Genomic DNA, 18,069 nt, shown 5'->3' with positions numbered 1-18,069 from the left:
AATCTATTCTCTGTAGATTGGAACTAGAGACCATCAATGTATGATATTTCTTGTTTTCTTTTGTTTTCCATTATCTTTGTAAGGAAGATAATATATTTATCTATATTCAATAAACACAGTGTTCCATTTAAAAAAAAAAAAAAAAGCAGTTTTTGCAGTACAATTTAGCATTGTGAATATGAAAATTCGCCAGTGCTGGTTGAACCTTAGAAAACAGCTCTGAACGATTCGTTCACGAATCAAACCGAATCGTTCCGAGCGGTTCTCGAGTCAGCGCCACTGAACTCAACCCCTGAATTTGCATAGTAGTAACTGCCACATAAAAATGTAAATATATGGTTGAAAAGGTAATCGTCCCTCTCCGACAGCATTTACAGGCTGAATCGGCTGCAACAAACTAAACTGAGACTTGTCAACAACATGTTAAAATGTTTAACAGCAAGTAATGAATCAGTTGTTTTAGAATCGACTCTTTGAACTGTTCGAAGGAACCGATTTGCGTAAACGATTCTGATTTCCTTTCATTGTAAGGGGAGGGAGCTTCTTCTCTTCAGGGATTGGAAGAACTAATGCCACGTGCTCGTCTACTGTTTCAAGCCCACATCATCAGTGTTTAACCTGCTTCATAAATGTTTTTACTACTACTGCAGCGCCACGAGATATAAACAAGAGTGTCAAGTCACTTCATAAAGGTATTTTCATGTGGCACATTGATATGTGTGGTTTTGTCTGATTTGTTTTGACAGCGTATATCCGGGTGCTTGTGTACAGTGCACATGAACTGATGCAAGCTGCTGCTGGACAACTTAGTCTTTCTGATACAGTCTGCTTTCTAATTAGCTGCTACTTTGCATACTGCAAATGTAATTTTAATGCAGGGTTGGTTTTATGAAAACTCATACTTGATGTTTGAGAGGTCTTGATGTTTTAAAAGCTAATGCTTACTTTATGCTACTTAATAAATTACAAGTCGAGGTCTGTTTTTCTTAAACTTCTTGGTAACGTACACCTAACGTAGTTGATATAGTTAGCTGTACATAGTTGTATTAGCTTGGTTGTATTTTATTTTAATCACAGTATTTGTTTTACATATTTATTGTTAAACTACCCGTAAATCAGGTTAAACCGGTAAGTAAGCAAATGATCAGAATGAAAGAAAGCGTTGACAAGTTTGGAGCCATTGAAAGTTATTCTTTGTTTGCTTGTTTTGTGAATTGCCTTTTGTGCATTTTCAATTCAATTCAGTAAATAGTGACTCTACAAAAATCACATCTGGTCCACATTCACCTGCTTTGGTTTCATTTTGATATGTTTGTAATGCATTGCATATATATATATATATATATATATATATATATATATATATATATGTGTGTAATAATTATAATTTAAATAAGCTTTCCAGTGTTAAGACAATATTTGGCCGAGATACAACTATTTGAAAATCTGGAATCTGAGGGTGCAAAAAAATTAAAATATTGAGAAATGCCTTTGAAGTTGTCCAAAAGTTCTTAGCAATGCATATTACTAATCAAAAATTAAGTTTTGATATATTAGGAAATTTGCAAAATATCTTTATGAAACATGATCTTTAAGGAATAGGATAGGACAATTTTGGCCGAGATACAACTATTTGAAAATCTGGAGTCTGAGGGTGCAAAAAAATCTAAATATTGAGAAAATACCCTTTAAAGTTGTCCAAATGAAGTTCTTAGCAATGCATATTACTAATCAGAAAATTAAGTTTTGATATATTTACGGTAGGCAATGTACAAAATATCTTCATGGAACATGATTTTTACTTAATATCCTAATGATTTCTGTCATAAAATAAAAATTGATTATTTTGACCCATACAATGTATTGTTGGCTATTGCTACAAATATACCTGTGCTACTTAAGACTGGTTTATGGTCCAGGGTCACATATTGTTTGAGAGAAAATACTTGTTAAGGATTAGTGGAAACTTCATTGATTTTTAACTGGTTAGAATTAGGTCAGAGTCTCAAGAGCCCATTTCTCGCTTTCCCTAGCCTAGAATATTGGTCAAGTCCCTGGTCTGTTTTTTTTTCTTTTTATCCATCTGTTTGCATAGCTGGCCTCACTGGCCCTCACTTGCTTTTGACTTTCTTATCATAGCATTTGGAGATATGCTGCTTTCTTAGATGAAAAAACAGTTAGTAAAAAAAATATAATACGAATGATGAGTGAAGAATGCAAATTATCTTACATTTTATTGTAAGCCACCCATAACCTTAAAATAATATGAATTCACCAGTTTTAGACCACTTACATCTAAACAACATGTTTTTCTTCTGAAATGTCACATTTGTTTTGTTCTGTGGACCTTAGTATGATCTATTCTCTATAGACTGGAACTGGAATCCATCAATGTATTGAATAGTTCTTGTTTTCTGTTGTATTTTCACCCAGGCTCTTTGTAAGCAGGGAGAAAACCATGGAAGCTCTGAAGGGCTTTGATATTGACGCCCCGCGCTGGGATCAATCCACGTTCATGGGTCGTCTCAAACACTTTTTCAACATCACTGACTGCCGCACTGCTCTGCTGCCTGATGCCAAACTAGATGAAGCCAAAGCTTTAGTGGAGAGCTGCAGGTGAAGAAATGCATTGATTTGATGAGGTGATCGCTCTCTCTTCTTCCTGTTTCTCACTTTCTGTCACTTCTTCTTCTCCCCCAGAGCTGGCTCTGTTCCTCCTGGCACAACAGAGGAGCAGCTGCTATATGCCAAGAAGCTGTATGACTCTGCATTTCATCCTGATACAGGTGACAGGATGAACCTGATAGGGAGAATGTCTTTTCAGGTGCCTGGGGGTATGGCCATTACGGGGTTCATGCTTCAGTTTTACAGGTTTCATTTAATTTTTTCAAATATTTATTTTAGAATATATATAGTTTACCATATATACTATATACAGTTGAGGTCAAAAGTTACATACACCTTGCAGAATTTTCAAAATGTTAATTATTTTACCAAAATAAGAGGGATCATACAAAATGCATGTTGTTTTTTATTTAGTACTGACCTGAATAAGATATTTCACATAAAAGACATTTACATATAGTCCACAAGTAAAAAATAATAGTTGAATTAATAAAAATGACCCCATTCAAAAGTTTACATACACTTGATTCTTAATACTGTGTTGTTACCTGAATGATCCACAGTTGTGTTTTTTTTTTTTTGTTTAGTGATAGTTGTACATAAGTCCCTTGTTTGTCCTGAACAGTTAAACTGCTCAATGTTCTTCAGAAAAATCCTTCAGGTTTGAACCCTTTCCAACAATGACTGTATGATTTGGAGATCCATCTTTTCACACTGAGGACAACTGAGGGACTCAAATGCAACTATTACAGAAGGTTCAAACACTCACTGATGCTCAAAAAGGAAAAACAATGCATTAAGAGCAAGGGGTGTAAACTTGTGAACGAAATTAAGATGTGTACATTTTTCTTATTTTGCCTAAGTATCATATTTTTTTAATTGAGTACTGCTGTTCAGAAGCTACAGAAGATACGTACCTGTTTCCCAGAAGACAAAATAAGTTAAATTTACTCTGATCTTCAAATTCAAAAAGTTTTCACCCCTTGGCTCTTAATGCATTGTGTTTTCTTCTGGAGCATCAGTGATAGTTGAACCTTCTGTAATAGTTGCATATGAGTCCCTCAGTTGACCTCAATGTGAAAAGATGGATCTCAAAATCATGCAGTCATTGTTGGAAAGAGTTCAAATACACAAAAATGCTAAAAACCAAAGAATTTGTGGTACTTGAAGGATTTTTCTGAAGAACAGCAGGCAGTTTAACTGTTCAGGACAAACAATTGACAAAAAACCCAGCTGTGGATCATTCAGGTAACAACACAGTATTAAGAATCAAGCATATGTACACTTTTGAACAGTCATTTTTTTATAAATTCAACTATTATTTTCTCACATGGACTATATGTAAATGTCTTTTTTGTGAAATATCTTATTCAGGTCAGTACTAAATAAATAATAACATGCATTTTGTATGATCCCTCTTATTTTGGGAATATAATGAACATTTTGCAGCTTCTTCAAGGTGTATGTAAACTTTTGACCTCAACTGTATTTTAACAGTTAACCACTTATTTTGTATGATCATGTAGGACAGTCCCAGCTGTAGTGTTCTGGCAGTGGGTTAACCAGTCTTTCAACGCTCTGGTCAACTACACCAATCGCAATGCTGCCTCCCCCATCACATCAAAGTAAGTTTCTGTGACTTCTTTCTTTCTCTGAACTTTACTCACTTGCAAGATATGCATATACCTCTTAAAATGTGACTCGGTCTCGTGATACCTAGCGATTTATTAACAGATGTCTGGGAAGGAGCTTCAAATAACAGATAAGCTTCAGTAACAGATATGTTTTTTTTGTTGTGTTGTGTGTATCTTCTTTGCTCAGGCAGATTGGAGTAGCTTATGTGACAGCAACAAGCACAGCGCTGGCCACTGCGGTCGGCCTGAACCTCTACACAAAGGTATTACTCAGCCTCATATAAATAATTAAGGGAACACTCTGTCTACACACAGGATCTGTGATATGCAGGCGATTACAATAGAAAATGTACAAACTGAATATTTTAATATAATTTAGAAATCATGTTTAGTTATGCACTTACTGGTATTTCAGGATAAAAGGGATAGTTTACCCAAAAATTTAAATTCTGTCTTTAATTACTCACCTACATGTTGTTCTAAACTTGGAAGACCTTCATTCATCTTTGATGAAATCGAGAGGTTTCTGACCCTGCATAGACAGCAACGAAACTATCATGTTAAAGGCCCAGAAAGGTAGTAAGGACATCCTTAAAATAGTCTATATTACATCAATGGTTCAACCTTAATTTTATGAAGCTACAAGAATACTTTTTTGTTTTCTCTGTGCACAAAAAGTATTCTCGTAGCTATATAAAATTAAGTTTGAACCATTGATGTAACATCGACTATTTTAACAAGTTCCTTACTACCTTTCTGGGCCTTGAATGTTTCAGTTGCGTTGCTGTCTATGCAGGGTTAGAAAGCTCTCAGATTTCATAAAAATTTATTTTTGTGTTCCGAGGATGAACGAAGGTCTTACAGGTTTGAAAGACATGAGAGTGAGTAATTAATGACAGAATTTTCATTTTTGGCTGAACTATCCCTTTAACCTTTGTGTCCACAGAAAGCTCCTCCACTGGTGGCACGCTGGGTGCCGTTTGCTGCTGTGGCCTCGGCTAACTGTGTGAACATTCCAATGATGAGACAACAGTGAGACCTCTTATGTTACCTACGCTCTTTTATTTTGGTGGGTCCTGCTCACTAGGTTGACATGTTTAGATATTAGTATATTCAGGTTTATTTTTTCCTATACAGGGAAATTTTGAATGGCATTGCTGTGACAGATGAAGATGGAAATAAACTGGGCCACTCAAGGGTGAGGAACATTTATTAGTTGTATCAGGGTGAAATAATCTCACCTGAGGAAAATTTTTCTGCACTGAAATTTACATTCTCTTTGCAAAATCTCTAAATCTTAGTACTGCCCTGAAGAAACTGCTTAAACAAAGACAAATTAGTAGAAACAGAAACAACACAAATACCTGTTTATATACACATAAAAAATATCCATTTCTCGATTTTAATCGATTCTCCTTTTTATGAAACGGTATCGATTCTTAAAACACAAGAATTGATTAGTCAAGCCTGTTTTCAGTTAATGAATGGAGCATTGTATAGCACCTCCAATAAATGGCGATAAGCTTGTTACTTTTGATATAAAACAAAGTCTCAGATTTCAAATTCTGTCCATTTTATACAGTATTCAAACAATAAATGCCGTTTTGGCGCTGTTTAATGCAAAGTGACTGTTCGCTTGCCTCAGTTCAGAGAAGCGGTAAGAGTTACGTCTCGAAATAAACATCCGAAAGGATGTTAAAAAGAAAGAGTAGTACAACGTACCGAAATCTGTCCCTTTTAAATGCTCATTTAGTGTTTCAATCATGGAAAGAGCTCAATATAACAGGTTGTAAACAATATGTCACGTAATGTCACATTTACCTCAGGAAAAATATATTTGGTGACCATAAACTTGTTAGTCAGCCAGAAAAATTAACTTTAGAAAGGAGCATTTTGCTGAATAAGTGAACCAAAACATAACACATTTATTATTATTATTATTTTATTTATTTTTTTTTTTACTGTTTTTCAATATTTATGCTTGTGTAAATCTATGACATTTTCATGATAGCCACCATTTAAATGTTTATATTTCAAAAAATTTAAGTAGAAATATTATTATGTAGTTGCAGTGTTGGGCAAGCTACTTAGAAAATGTAGTGAGCTAAGCTAACAGTTACTCTTCATTAAATGAAGCTTCACTACACTAAAGCTATCCTCGTAAAAGTAGCAAGCTAAGCTACAGCAACACGGCAAAAGTAGTTTACTACATCTAAGCTATTTTTCAAAATGTCATTTTTCTGTTGAACCAACATCATACCAAGTTAATGCTTTCTCAGTGATCAATAAAACTGTCAGTCATACAGGCATAAAAGTTCTGTTTAATTGTTTATTCAACAACTCTTCCAAACCAATTTGGCAACAAAAATCAGTATCATTTACAGGGCTGGATTTATCTCATATTGTGACATAGGCAAACAAAATTTTAGGGGGTTGGGGGGTTTTATTCTTTCTTTAAAAAATGTTTTGAAAAACAATGGCACTTGTTTCTGAATATTGAACGAATAAAACAGGGAAAATAAAATTGAATAACATATAGTCTGTATATAAATGGCTAAATAACACTTTAACTTACTTCCATTTTTGAACAAAGATAGTACTTGATTTCATGAATACAGGAGCCTGATTTTTGTTTTAATTGTCAGAATCTATAGTACATAACAAATAAAAAATAAAAACAAATCACAAACATTTGCAGTCAAGACTGGAAAAAAACAAGTTACGAATGTAAGCCAGATTTGGCCCAGACCCTGTTACTCTCTGGGAAGCAAAATTCTATTGTAAATTTGTTAACCGACAGTAAGAATATTTAACCGAATCAATCGCCTATTTTCGTTTGCTGACGTTAAAAAAAACACGCAAACCCTTTTACTTTAACCGTATTCAGAGCAGAACAAGGATGAAATAAATAAATAAATATAATTGTCTATATAATAACAATAATATAATTATAGGCCTATAATAGGCCTAGATATAAACAATCCAAAACAAGTCCAACACTTTATAGCGAAACTGAAAGTAAAGTTGGGCTTATAGACCCTACCTGTCTCGCCGCGAATCCAAATGTTTCCATATCTGCAAAGTATTTGAAGCGAAACTATTATGTATAGGGTAAACTAGGCTTTGTACTTCATGCACGTCGACGGAAAAAGATAAAATAGCCTATTCCGTCATTTTTGATCATACTTACAGTAAAGGCATAATTCGATACTTTAAAGCAGTTTGAAGTGTCAAGAATATTAGCAAAGATTATGTTTAGGCTATTAGAACACTGTTCCGTTCTTATTTCGCTATGGCACCTGTCGATTTTTTTTTTTTTATGAAACCATTTTGCCTTTTGCTATGAATTTGACAACCCATATCCACCCACTCCCCATCTCGTACTTCTGAGTTTGAGGCTGTAAAGGACTTTACTAAAGGTGCTTCAACTATGTACTGAGTTAAGGGTATGAATACTTATGCAATGTACTTAATTCAGTCTTTTATTTTTAATAAATTTGTAAAATGAGCAAATCTGGGTTTTGCTTTGTCATTATTATGGTTTATGGAGTGTAAATTGATAAAACTAATTTAAAGCAGTTTAACATAAAGCAGTTTTTTGTAACTTTACGTTTCATACATACCTAAATATGTACATTTATGAGTAGAAATATTAGTTTAAATAGATCTGAAAGTGTTTAGTGCTTATAATAATCAGTTTAATTATACAATGCCGTTTTTTACACTATTAGCATTTCTTTGTTCAGTTACTGATAAATACTGTATACTGTCTGTGTTTGTCATAGAAAGCAGCTGTCAAGGGCATCACACAAGTGGTCATCTCTCGAGTTACCATGGCAGCGCCAGGCATGAGTAAGTGCAAAGAGTTTGGCCGCTGTTATCAGATCTCAGTTCTAAAATAAAGCAGCCCTCATCTCACCCACCAGTCAATGTTGAATCCTGTGCCGCTTTCTTTGTTCTTTCCAGTCATACTCCCCATTATTATGCAGAGGCTGGAAAAATATAGATTCATGCAGGTGAGCCTGATGTTGTTTTGCATCCAAGGAGCACGCAATGGAACAGAGAAGTGATAAAATAGCCAGTTTATGATCTGCAGGTGTTTCTGTTATAAATTCACTCTCTCTCAGTTCTCAAACACGACATCTGTTGAGCTGTCCTCATATAACAGTCAGTTATCATCAATGCATACAGGTTTCAAATGGTTTTATGTAGCATAATATTGTGTTCAATTACAATTATTGTAATTCTTACTAATATAATCTTATTTGTTATTGTTCCTGGGACTGTAAAGGCTATAAACATTTTGCTGTTGCTATGTACAGTTGAAGTCAAAAGTTTACATATACCTTGCAGAATCTGGAAAATAAGAGGTCTCATACAAAATGCAGGTTCTTTTTTATTTAGTACTGACCTGAATAAGTATTTCACATAAAAGACATTTACATATAGTCCACAAGAGAAAATAATAGTTGAATTTATAAAAATTACCCCATTCAAAAGTTTACATACACTTGATTCTTAATACAATGTTGTTACCTGAATGATCCACAGCTGTGTTTTTTTTTTTTGTTTAGTGATAGTTGTTCCTGAACAGTCTGCCCGCTTTTCCTTAGAAAAATCCTTCAGGCCCCACAGTTTCTTTGGTTTTTCAACATTTTTGTGTATTTGAGCCCTTTCCAAAAATGACTGTATTATTTTGAGATCCATCTTTTCACACTGAGGACAACTGAGGGACTCACATGCAACTATTACTGAAGGTTTGAATGCTTACTGATGTTTCAGAAGAAAAAACAGTGCATTAAGCCAGGGGGTGTAAACTTTTGAATAGAATAAAGATGTGTACATTTTTCTTATTTTGCCTAAATATCATATTTTGTTAATTTAGTCATGTTTCCCAGAGAACAAAATAAGTTGAATTTACCCTGATCTTAAAAAAAAAAAAAACACGGTCGGCTCTTAATGCATTGTGTTTCCTTCTGGAGCATCAGTGATTGTTTGAAACTTTTGTAATAGTTGCATATGAGTCCTTCAGTTGTCCTCAGTGTGAAAAGATGGATCTCAAAATCATACAGTCATTGTTGGAAAGGGTTTTTCTAAACAGTGGGCAGTTTAACTGTTAAGGACAAACAAGGAAGTCATGAACAACTATCACTAAAAAAACACAGCTGTGGATCATTCAGGTAATAACACAGTATTAAAAATCAAGTGTATGTTAACTTTTGAACGGGGTCATTTTTTATATATATAAACATCTTTTATGTGAAATATCTTATTCGAGTCAGTACTCAATAAAAAATAACATGCATTTTGTATGATCCCTCTTACTTTGGTCAAATAATTAACATTTTGCAGATTCTCCAAGATATATGTAAACTTTTGACTTCAACTGTATATGTATGATTTCATATAAATCATATTTGCATTTGTTTCTTTCAATCTGTGCAGAAAATCACATTTCTTCATGGGCCACTGCAAGTCATGATGGTTGGTGTATTGTAAGTGATCGCATTTCTTATTATGAGAATAGCAACGGTTGATATGCCAAATATATGAGATCTTTTTTCAGTAGAAGAAATGACAACATACCCTTCTCTGTTTCGCAGTCTGATCTTCATGGTGCCTGCAGCGTGTTCACTGTTTCCTCAAAGATGGTAAAGATTGCATGTACTGTACATACAAAATGAAAGTTTGCTGAAAATGTACTCACCCTCAGGCTATTCAAGATGTAGAAAAGTTGGGTTCTGCATTTAAATTTAGCCTTACGTCAATTGCTCTGCAAGGGATCCTCTGCAGCGAATGGGTGCCATCAGAATGAGTCCAAACAGCTGATAAAAACATAATAATTCACAACAGACAACAGTCTATCAATTAACGTCTTGTGAAGTGAAAAACTGTATGTTTGTAAAAAACAAATCAATTATTGAGACACTTTTAACTTCAAACATTCACTTCACAACAGATAAATTGATGGACTGGAGTCGGTTGTGAATTATTGTGATGTTTTTATCAGCTGTTTAAACTCATTCTGATGGCACCCATTCCCTGCAGAGCAACCATTGGTGAGAAAATGAAATAATGCTAACAAACACATCTACAGTAGTGACTAGAACAAATCATTTTAGAGCTAATCACAGTTTCATAATGGCACTAAGCTTATTCACACAACCTTTTGCAGCTGCTTTATCCATTATCTCTCTTTAAAATGCTCAATTCAGATGTTTCTGAGCCATACGATACCGGACTAATCAATCATTTTTACACTTTTGTTTGATTTGCAGTTCTATGGCTGTATCCAAGCTGGAACCTGAGCTCAGGGAGTCCATTGTTTCTCAGTACGGCGACCGTGTCAGTTATGTCTACTTCAACAAGGGCCTGTGAGTGCTGGCCAATCACAGTCATCGGCCAATCAAAAGCTCTTTTTGACAATTTTTGCTGAAGTTGCTAAAAAGAAGCTTTTTGATTTGAGGTTTAAAAAAAAAAAAATTGTTATGCACTAAAGCATAATTTATGGATAGTATTTTTACATTTGGCCCTGACTGCTGCAAACAATCAGTTTGATTTGTGAATCAAAATTCTCGGTAAAATAAATTTTACAGAGAATTTATAGACATTGGATAAAGCTGATCCTGTTGCCCCGTCATACTGTTGTATATGATCTACCCTGAATAATCGGAAACAGATTGAAAAGTCTTAACAATTTTTTTCCCTCAGATGCCAAATGCTGTCATTTATCACATACATCTCTCAGGAAGAGTTTATTTTTAAGGTTTACTGCTTTAATAGCCTCTAAAGCCATCAGTGAAATCATTTTATCAGAATTTTCTTAAAGAGTCACTGCCAGTCAAAAGTTTTTACACAGTAGGATTTGTAATGTTTTTAAAGAAGTCTCAACTGTTCACCAAGCCTGCATTTAAAGTACAGCAAGAACAGTAAAATTTGAAATATTTTTACTATTTAAAATACCTGTTTTCTTTTTGAATATATTTTAAAATGTAATTTATTTCTGTGATTTCAAAGCTGAATTTGTAGCATCATTACACCAGTCTCAAGATGCTTCAGAAATCATTGTAATATTCAGATTTGCTGCTCAAAAAACATGTATTATTATTATGTTAAAAACAGCTGAGTAGAATCTTTTCAGGTTTCTTTGATGAGTAGAAAGTTCAGAAGAACAGCATTTTGATCAATTTAAAGCATCCTTTCTAAATAAAAGTATTCATTTCTATAATTTCTTTGAAAAACTAAAAACTGACTCAGGCTTTTTGAATGGTATAGTGTATAATATATAGTGTACAGTTTTTTTTTTATTTCAGATGAATGCTGATCTTTCCATTGATCAAAGAATCCTGAATAAAAAGTACTCAACTGTTATAGATATTGATAATAATAATAAAAATGTTTCTTGAACCGCAAATCAGCATATTAGAATGATTTCTGAAGGATCATGTGACACTGAAGACTGGAGTAATGATGCTAAAAATTTAGCTTTAATCACAGGAATAAATTACATTTTAAAATATATTCAAACAGAAAACAGTCATTTTAAATACTAAAAATATTTCAAAATTTTACTGTTCTTTGGATCAAATACGTTTGGTGAGCAGAAGAGACTTATTCAAAAAACATTAAAAACCTTACTGTTCAAACATTTTTGATTGGTAGTGTACTGTCAAATCAAATGTTTACGTTTGAAATACCAGTTGCAAACATGAAGTTTGGGAAAGTATAGTCTATTAAACATCAGTTTGAAAGTGTATTTTATGGTAGAGTGTGCCTTAAATTCAAAATTAGGTCCATTGCCTGCCCTCACTGTGAACTATCTGAGTTATGTACTTGTTTTCATCATTACAAGATGATGAAATAAACAGACAGCTGTCGAAATAAACCCCTGGTCTGTGATAACTCATGGGAGTTGAACCAAAGAGGACCTTGTGTTTATTTTATCTACAACTGTGCGCTCAATATTCATTCCTGCCACATGAGGGCAGTATCTGATCAAGTTTTGTGAAGGTAAATATGGGCTAAAATATACTATAAAGACATCAGAAACCACTTTCTAGGACAATCTGAAATGAATGGGTGTATGTATATACATATATGTGTGTGTGTGTGTGTGTGTGTGTGTGTATATATGCTGAAAATACAAAAAAAAATATGGATATTCAATTAGATTACCTTATGCAGAAATATGATAGATTTTTCATAGATTTAAAAATACTAATGGGACAAGCTGATGTAGTTTAATGTTTTATTTGGTAATACTGTATATTTATCCGTCAAGTGAACGTCCACATGGGAATTACACAAAGCATCAAAGACATGCATAGTCTGGTTCTTCTACCACAACTTTTATCATGTGGTTCAGACACTAGGTCTCACATTCCTGCTTTTTTTCAGCAAATCATAAAAGAGAAAGACAAAAGACTGGTAAAAATAACACAATGATCATATAAATCAAAGGTAATAACACATTAAAAAAGTAGAAACGTGGAAAACAAAATCATTTAACTTACGCCATTAAAGTTCAATAACAATTCATACAAAGCGGTTTAAGGAGTTATAGCTCGATGCATATTAAACATTAACCTTGTAGATTTATATAGACTATTCGTAATTGTTATGACAACGCTTCTGGTATGAAGAAAGGATACTGAAACAAAAATCTTAATTTAAATCACACTTAGGCAAAAAAAAAAAAAAAGCTTCGTACATTTATGCTGGAACACTGATAGCCAAAATAGAAAGGTGTGAGTTGAACGAATACCCATAGGAAAGCTCCCTTTGATTTTATACAATGGTTATGATGCATGTCGTCCAAATCGATCAACACTTTTATTGTTGCTTTCGTCAGTTCAACCTCAGTCTGTCTTTTCCCTCTTCCTCTCAATCACTATGACCACATCGGGCCACATGGTTCACCCTGACGAAGCGCCTAGCAACTAGTATTCTAACGCCTCACCCTCAGTCAATCACGTGACTTGACAACGCCCAATCAGGGGACGCTTGCAACAACCCAACTCTGTGCCTTCCTCTCAAGCTGCCAATAAACTCCTGAGTTTATTGACATCACAGGAGGAAGGAACCTCGCTCTTTGTTTCCTCTTTCTCAGCGCATGCTATAGGCCTGTGTCTTTGCATGCCAATCCAATCAGCCTTGTTTTACTCTAGGGCAAAACGAAGGGTCTTCCCATTACCATGGCAACTAAAGTCTTATGTACCTCTTCGGGTACATAATCTAATAAGAACAATACGGAAGATAAAACGGCTCACTAGGACCTTAGATAACTGAAGCATTTGCAAATCAATAACAAAAGCATTGAAAATGAGAATTACAAAAAAAGAGGAGACGGTCCTCTTGGTTTTGTTTTTAAAAAGTGCAACAAGTTCAAATAGTATCATCACTGAACTATTAACGGAGGAGTAAATGCATAAATTGGACTCGTTGTGGGCATTTCGAGACAAGGTTCAGAAAGGTAAACAGACATATTGACAAAACAAATTAGGGATGTGCATGACAAAATCGAATTGGAGAGGAATTTACTGTATATTGCTAACTAATTGTGAGCTCTAGAACTGAATAATAGACGTTTACATTGTTATTCCTTCATTTTTCGTATATGCGAAGGATACGCCGTGATGAAAAACAGTGGAAGAGAAATGAAGAACAGCTTCATATACAACAGTTCAACATTCTGAAATTTGGTCAGCAGCACAATTTTGTTTCTGTCACAAATTCATGCCTAGCGACATTGACTTTGGTCTTTAATTTTCTTTTTCTTTTTTTTTCCCCAAACCCCAAGTTCTTTCCAGGTCCCCGCACATCTTTGAACTATCTGGGAAGTCCTGCCTCACCATTTATCTGAGTGGACCAATTGGCAAGGCGTTGGGAAATTACACTACCTTCAAAAGTAATACTTTCACTACCACCCCGTGTGGGTTTGGACCAGAAATTGAAAATGCGAAAATGAGATTGCAGTTTCCTTTATGCAGAGTCCTTTATGCAGAGAGAAATCTAAGCGCTGTATTGGGGGGCAGAAAGTGCTCTCATTTTAAAGATTGTCCCTCACACGATGGGGAGTGTTTTCTGGGTGCCAGCCTTATGTGGGTTTGTTACTTTCGCTCCATTCTGTCTCATGTTACGATATCTAATGAAGACTGTACACTAATCTAGCCGTTTCAATTTCAATTTGGTAGTTTTGTCTTTATGTCGATATTAACTTACACCTTATCTATGATATTTGTAAGAATCTCAGATTGGGTGATGTGGAGAGTGGAGGGAGATACTTTAAGGGTCTTCCACATCCAGAAACTCTTTCTTGGGTGGCGCGACTCCACGGTACCAGGCGCAAGAGCCGTCTCCTCTCTTGATGCAGGCGTAGTGGTCGGACTGGCGTCCGTGAATTATCTTCTCCGTCACCCAATCTGTCCACAGGCACTCCTCTGGGGCGCTGATCTCGCACGGGAAGGTCGCACAGCGTGTAATCTGGATGCAACAACAAAGTTTGTTAACAGGATGTGATACTGATGATTTTTAAACAAAGTATATAGATATGCGAATGCTACAATTAAGCTACAATTATATTTTATAAATATTAGCTATAACATAGCTAGATAGACAATGGTACTTCCATCAATGGATGGGTAGAAGAATGAATAGACAGATAATTATATGGATAGACAGATAGAAAGATAGACGTATATAAAGACAGAGTGATGGATGAATGGATGCATGATAGATAGATAGACAGGCAGATAGAAAGACAGACAGACGGATAGCAAGATAGACAAATAGAAAGGTAGACAGACAGACAGACGGATGGATACAGATGATAGAGATAGTATGGATGGATGGACAGATAGATAAATAGAAAGACAGATAGGCAGATAGAAAGATACAGACAAATAGAAAGGTAGACAGATGGATAGATGGATGGATGATGGAACGGTAGACAGATAGATGTATGAGAGATAGACAGGATGGATAGATAGATAGATAGATAGACAGACAGACAGACAGACAGACAGATAGACAGATAGATAGACAGACAGACAGACAGACAGATATATAGATATACAGAAAGAAAGAAGGATAGACAGACAGAAAGACAGACAAATGGAAAGATAGACAGACGGTGCATGGACAGATGATAGATAGATAGACGGATGGACGGGCAGATGATAGATAGACAGGTAGACAGACAGACAGGGTGGATGGATGGATGAATGAGGAAATGCATGATGGATGGGTAGACAGACAGACAGACAGACAGATAGATAGATAGATAGATAGATAGATAGATAGATAGATAGATAGATAGATAGACAAATGAATATAAAGATAGATAGATAGATAGACAGACAGGATGGATAGATAGATAGATAGATAGATAGACAGACAGACAGACAGACAGACAGACAGATAGACAGATAGATAGATAGACAGACAGACAGATATATAGATATACAGAAAGAAAGAAGGATAGACAGACAGAAAGACAGACAAATGGAAAGATAGACAGACGGTGCATGGACAGATGATAGATAGATAGACGGATGGACGGGCAGATGATAGATAGACAGGTAGACAGACAGACAGGGTGGATGGATGGATGAATGAGGAAATGCATGATGGATGGGTAGACAGACAGACAGACAGACAGATAGATAGATAGATAGATAGATAGATAGATAGATAGATAGATAGATAGATAGATAGACAAATGAATATAAAGATAGATAGATAGATAGACAGACAGACAGATAGATGATAGCCAGACAGATGGATAGATAGACAGATAGGTAGACAGACAGATGGACAGAAAGATAGACTGATAGAAAGACAGACAAACTGAATAGAAATATAGACAGACTTTCAGTCCACCCGTTTGTCTATCTTTCTGTCTGTCTGTCTGTCTGTCTATCTATCTATATTTTTATTTGTCTGTCTATCTGTCTGACTGTCTATCTGTCTCTCTCTCTATCTATATATCTATCAGATGGACAGACAGATGATAGATAGATAGACAGACAGACAGATCAGAAAGAAAGAAACATCCTATTCAAATTCTGAAGTGCAGAATCCATGTTGACAGCACGTTCCACAGTAATGATTATTAAATGTATATTATATGACAGACAGATACATAGATAGATAGATAGACAGACAGACAGAAAGAAACATCTTATTCTTCAAATTCTGAATTCTGAAGTGCAGAATCCAGGTTGACAGCACGTTCCACAGCGATGATTATTATATGTCCAAAGGAGAAATATAGTCACCTTGCAGTCACACCCCATCTGGTAGCGCTGACTGAGGCTCTTCTTCTGGGTGGCACTCATGGATTCCCAGGGCATGATGAGATCACACAGAGTCACGTGCATTTTGCCGTTGACCTCCGCCTTGCCTGGAAACACAATGTGCAGACACAACAATCTGAACAATCTTTGAACATCTGATAGTCACGGGAACAACAAGGCCCAACAGCCAAAATAACAGCACGCGAGAACACGATAATAAGTTGCCACGTTTATAAACCGAGCCCTTCTGTTAGTCATCTATTGTTGTGTATTATGACTGAACCACATTATAGAGGTCACTGCAGAGTCAAAGCGCAGATTTGGTGAAAAACACTACATGCAAAAGCTTGTGAACTCTGATGGTGGAGAATAGGAGTAGCTAACCGCAATTTGGGACTTCACAAAATGGGAGGGAACGTACAAATACAATGACATAAACAACCTCAAGATGGTTTCTATTTTTGAAGTTTCTGAAGGTCTACTCCGGTTACAATCTGAAACCTGGGTAGTGTGGAGAAGGGAATGTGTGCCTTGAAAACACAACCTCAGCAGTTACTCCGCACTACAGGATCAGCTCTCTCATTATTTTACCTCCCCTCCTCCTCTAAAACTTCAGCTTTAAAGGCAATTGCTACCCTCCACAGACCTCTGCCTTGTCAACTCTGTAATTTGGGCTCTGCTGGAATGGTTTGAGATGGGGAAACCAGAAGTTGTCTGTGTTCATCTTTTGACGTTCTTTTATATTCTGTTTTTTCCCCTCAGAGTTGCCTGCTCAGCAAGTTCATTAGAGTACTGAAACCCAGCTGTAAATTCAGCACATTGTACATCAGTAAGTCACGGTTTGTAAACTTCTGTCCTGTCTGAAAACGGATTGCCTTGAGTGAAGCATGTGCCAACTGGCAAGTGCTCTGCTGTGAAGGCAGTAACCAATAGCATTGTGTGGTTAGACTGTACATTTATTTGACCAAAAACAACAGCTGTAATGAAATTACAGTCTTTTACCTGAGATGAGGTACTCCTTCTTGCCATTAGTGTCCAAATTCGTCACCCCACACACTGCAGATGACGGCGCGGTGAAGATCACGTCGATGTGGCGATCCGGCCCTTTGAACATCTGAGAGAGCACAACAAAATCGTTTTATTTAATGCAAGACATTTTCATTGTCGGTTAGATTTGAATAACAGCTGTCATCTTCATCCCTCACCTTGATCTGCTTAATCTCATATTGGATCCTCTTGATAGGGTTCCCATAAATATCATTCCCAGAATCCACTTCTTTCTTTCCAACCACCTTGGCCCTGATTACTGCAGAGAAAAGATGAATATAAATGTTAATTTCATGAGCCAACTGCCAAAGAAAGCTTTTATCAAAATTGGGAGTCAAAATGAGACTAGTCTTTAGACTAATTTTCACTCACACAATTTTAATAAAAGATTTTTAGCATCCACCCTATTCTTTAAAGTGGAAATAAGCCTATGGGTGAGATTTCCAGTTCATTAGCCACTATGAGGA

The 18,069-nt window shown here is 35.6% G+C and overlaps 2 protein-coding genes across 2 annotated transcripts in view; one reads left to right on the top strand and one right to left on the bottom strand.

The window, feature by feature from the left end:
* Positions 1–564: 564 nt before the first annotated feature.
* Positions 565–12,144, top strand: sfxn2 (sideroflexin 2). Its single transcript, XM_073828069.1, has 12 exons — positions 565–692; positions 2,434–2,616; positions 2,701–2,871; positions 4,152–4,250; positions 4,447–4,522; positions 5,206–5,291; positions 5,397–5,457; positions 8,045–8,111; positions 8,226–8,275; positions 9,705–9,754; positions 9,863–9,910; positions 10,538–12,144. The coding sequence occupies exons 2-12, from the start codon at positions 2,459–2,461 to the stop codon at positions 10,635–10,637; spliced, it is 966 nt and encodes a 321-aa protein (XP_073684170.1). The 5' UTR covers positions 565–692; positions 2,434–2,458; the 3' UTR covers positions 10,638–12,144.
* A 349-nt stretch (positions 12,145–12,493) lies between these two features.
* Positions 12,494–18,069, bottom strand: part of timp2a (TIMP metallopeptidase inhibitor 2a) — a 29,233-nt gene continuing 23,657 nt past the window's right edge. The window contains exons 2-5 of the mRNA XM_073828387.1: positions 17,761–17,861; positions 17,558–17,669; positions 16,538–16,662; positions 12,494–14,741 (exon numbers count right to left, since the gene is read on the bottom strand). Of these exons, the coding sequence (XP_073684488.1) occupies positions 14,544–14,741; positions 16,538–16,662; positions 17,558–17,669; positions 17,761–17,861 (536 nt within the window). The 3' untranslated portion in view covers positions 12,494–14,543. The remainder of the gene's footprint in view (positions 14,742–16,537; positions 16,663–17,557; positions 17,670–17,760; positions 17,862–18,069) is intronic.

This window comes from Garra rufa, chromosome 22 (genome assembly GCF_049309525.1).
Source record: "Garra rufa chromosome 22, GarRuf1.0, whole genome shotgun sequence".
In the NCBI taxonomy this organism is placed as follows: Eukaryota; Metazoa; Chordata; class Actinopteri; order Cypriniformes; family Cyprinidae; genus Garra; species Garra rufa.
This window is presented reverse-complemented; position numbering and strand designations above follow the sequence as displayed.